A 2,536-nucleotide genomic window follows, 5' to 3' on the forward strand; every position below is an offset into this window, starting at 1 on the left:
GCTGGAATCTGCTCCGGTATCCAGCAGACCTGAAAGTGACCTTTTCTGTCCGTTATATTCTATGTCAACTTTTTTCTTCGGTCTCTGGGCAAGATTTAAAGTTAACAAAGTAAGTCCTCCTGTAGAACCAAAAGCGCTGTCTCTCCTCTCTTGGGTTTTAATGGGTTGTATTCCTTTCGTCATTTGCTCAAGCGGTACTAGCTGAGCAATCCTTTGTCCCTTGTTAATTTGGAGAGGAGGAAAAGGAGTATAAACCATACCCATAATTTCTCCCGTGTAATCCGCATCAATAACGCCAGGTAACACAAACAGTCCTAACATAGAAGCAGAAGATCTCCCAACTAGTAGCGCACCCATCGCTTTGTTTTGTATAATAATAGGTCCTTGAACCCCTGTAGGGATTTTCTGCGGGTGCGGAGTCATTAGCGTTATGTCTACTGCGGCTGCCAGGTCCATGCCGAGGCTCCCTGCGGTGGCGGGTTGGAGGCTCCCGGCTGCGGCGGGTTGGAAACTGCCTGCTGCGGAGGGTTGGAGGTTCCCTGCTGTGGAGGGTTGAAGGCGCGGGGGGGTTGAATCTCTGCAGCGGCAACTTGTGTCTGGGCACGGCTGCTGCGGGAATACGTGCTCCGGGAGAAGTTTCCTGACCTCCGCTTACAAGCGCTTGTATGATGGTTATCCATACGGCATTTCTGGCACCAGATTCCAGTAGCCTGGCACTCCTGGCGCGTATGGCCAAAGCCTCCGCAGCGATAACATTTCATGCGGCCCTTTTTATTTGATGCTGCAAATGCGGCTGACGCTTGAAGAGGTGCAAGTGCGGCTAAAACCTGATTCTGAGACGACTTTGCCTGTTCTTGCAACCCTACTCCTAGCTGTTTAATTGCGTCTACCACTAAAGCCTGCTGCCCGGTTGGCACAAGAGCCATCCTCTCTAATGCCTCCTCTATAGTCCAATTTGCTCCTAAGGTATTAAGTATGTTTCTAGCGGTAGAATTACAATTTTGGATCGCACACTGCTTGAGAAGGGCCCCGCGCATAAATTCTGCCACTCCAGCCCTTTCAATTGCAGCAGCAGCTCTATCAATAAAAGCACCAAATGATTCCTCTCTACCTTGCTTAATTCCCATATATACTGGTATTCCTCCTGGTTCCTTTACTCTTTCTATTGCTAGTCTGACTAACCTCATTGCCTCCCGGCACTTTTCCTGACCTATTAAAGCTTGTGCCTCAGTGCGAAGGAAAGGTCCCAGACCCATAAGCTCGTTAACAGTAACGCCATGGAGGGGGTCACCCTGCTGTCTTTGTACTGCCACACATTCATTTACTAATGCTTGCCAATGGGCGTTAAAAAGCAATTGCTGATGTTGGGTAAAGATTAATTTAACTATGCCATGACAATCATTAATAAGAAGAATACTAGTGTCAAAAATATAGTCGAGCATTTGCTTGGCTGGTTCGCTTTTAAAGCCAAACTGGCTAACAGTAGCTCGCAACTGAGATAACATCTTCCAATCTAAAGCACTAATTGTCGCTTGAATACCTCCGCCAGCCTGGGGGGTGAAAATAACCGGACAAGCCAGTTCGCTCGCTAAGCTTATCAACTCCTGGTCTCCCTTCTCCATTGCATCTTTGGCAAGAGCTGCCCACGCATCCCGTCTTTCCCGTGCAATCATCACCGCTCGATCGTTTCCCAACCCAGGGCTCTGATCACTTTTCGGGAACGGGACACACGTTTGTGGCCATGGCTGCTGCGATGCAAGCAATATGGGAGACTCAGAAGTGCTATGCATAGCCTGCGGCAAAGCGGGCAATAAAGCACCCTGCGGAGCACCCTGTGGAGCTTGGCTCGTTAGGGGGGGCTGGCTCGTTAAAGGAGGCGGTGGAAGCGGCGCGGAGGGTAGTAAAGCGCTCTGCGGAGCTTGGCTCGGAGCCTGGCTTGTAGCCGGACTCACAGCCTGGCTCACAGCCTGGCTTGCCGAGGGAGGTGGCGAGGCCGGTAATGAAACCGTCCTCATTGCATGGCCGAGAGGAGTCCCTGACTCTTTATCAAACTCCCTCTCTTGATCGTATTCTTTATTACAATTGTGAGCGGCAGTAGCCTGATAGGCAGCCCTCTTTTCCGCCTGAAACTGCAACAGTTCGTTGTTAATGACCCGCCATAATTTACCCATTTTCCTAGCAGTTTTATCATCGTCTAACGTAGCCTGCCATAATATATCACCAAATTTACGCCACTCCAACAACTCGGGAACCGTGTGGGGATTCACAAAGACTCCCCGTTCCAGACCATAAGCCAAAAGACCTTGCAATTCTTTCTGTAAGTCTATTCCCTTAATTTGCCTTTTTTGCAAAAATGTAATAAAAAGTTCATATGCGGCTTGTCTTTCCATACCTCTTTTTAAGTGCGCACTTTCACCTAGCAGCGTTTTCCCAGACTTATGCCGCACGTATCAGCTGGACCCATCTAATATGGTCGCCAGGGCACGGCGCGTATCGGCGGTTTTCTTTTTTCCTCCGCTTTAATTTCGCGCTTATT

The 2,536-nt window shown here is 49.4% G+C and overlaps 1 protein-coding gene across 1 annotated transcript; it reads right to left on the bottom strand.

Annotated features, from left to right (window-relative positions):
* Positions 1 to 434: 434 nt before the first annotated feature.
* On the bottom strand, positions 435 to 2,171 carry LOC131556773 (endogenous retrovirus group K member 6 Gag polyprotein-like). Its single transcript, XM_058803663.1, has one exon. It carries the CDS (start codon positions 2,169 to 2,171, stop codon positions 435 to 437), a length of 1,737 nt encoding a protein of 578 aa, XP_058659646.1.
* Positions 2,172 to 2,536: the final 365 nt, after the last annotated feature.

This window comes from Ammospiza caudacuta, chromosome 1 (genome assembly GCF_027887145.1).
Source record: "Ammospiza caudacuta isolate bAmmCau1 chromosome 1, bAmmCau1.pri, whole genome shotgun sequence".
Classification (NCBI taxonomy): domain Eukaryota; kingdom Metazoa; phylum Chordata; class Aves; order Passeriformes; family Passerellidae; genus Ammospiza; species Ammospiza caudacuta.

Excerpts from the sequence above, each read along its gene's own strand:
- LOC131556773 (XM_058803663.1), bottom strand. The coding sequence starts at position 2,171 with ATGGGTAAATTATGGCGGGTCATTAACAACGAACTGTTGCAGTTTCAG.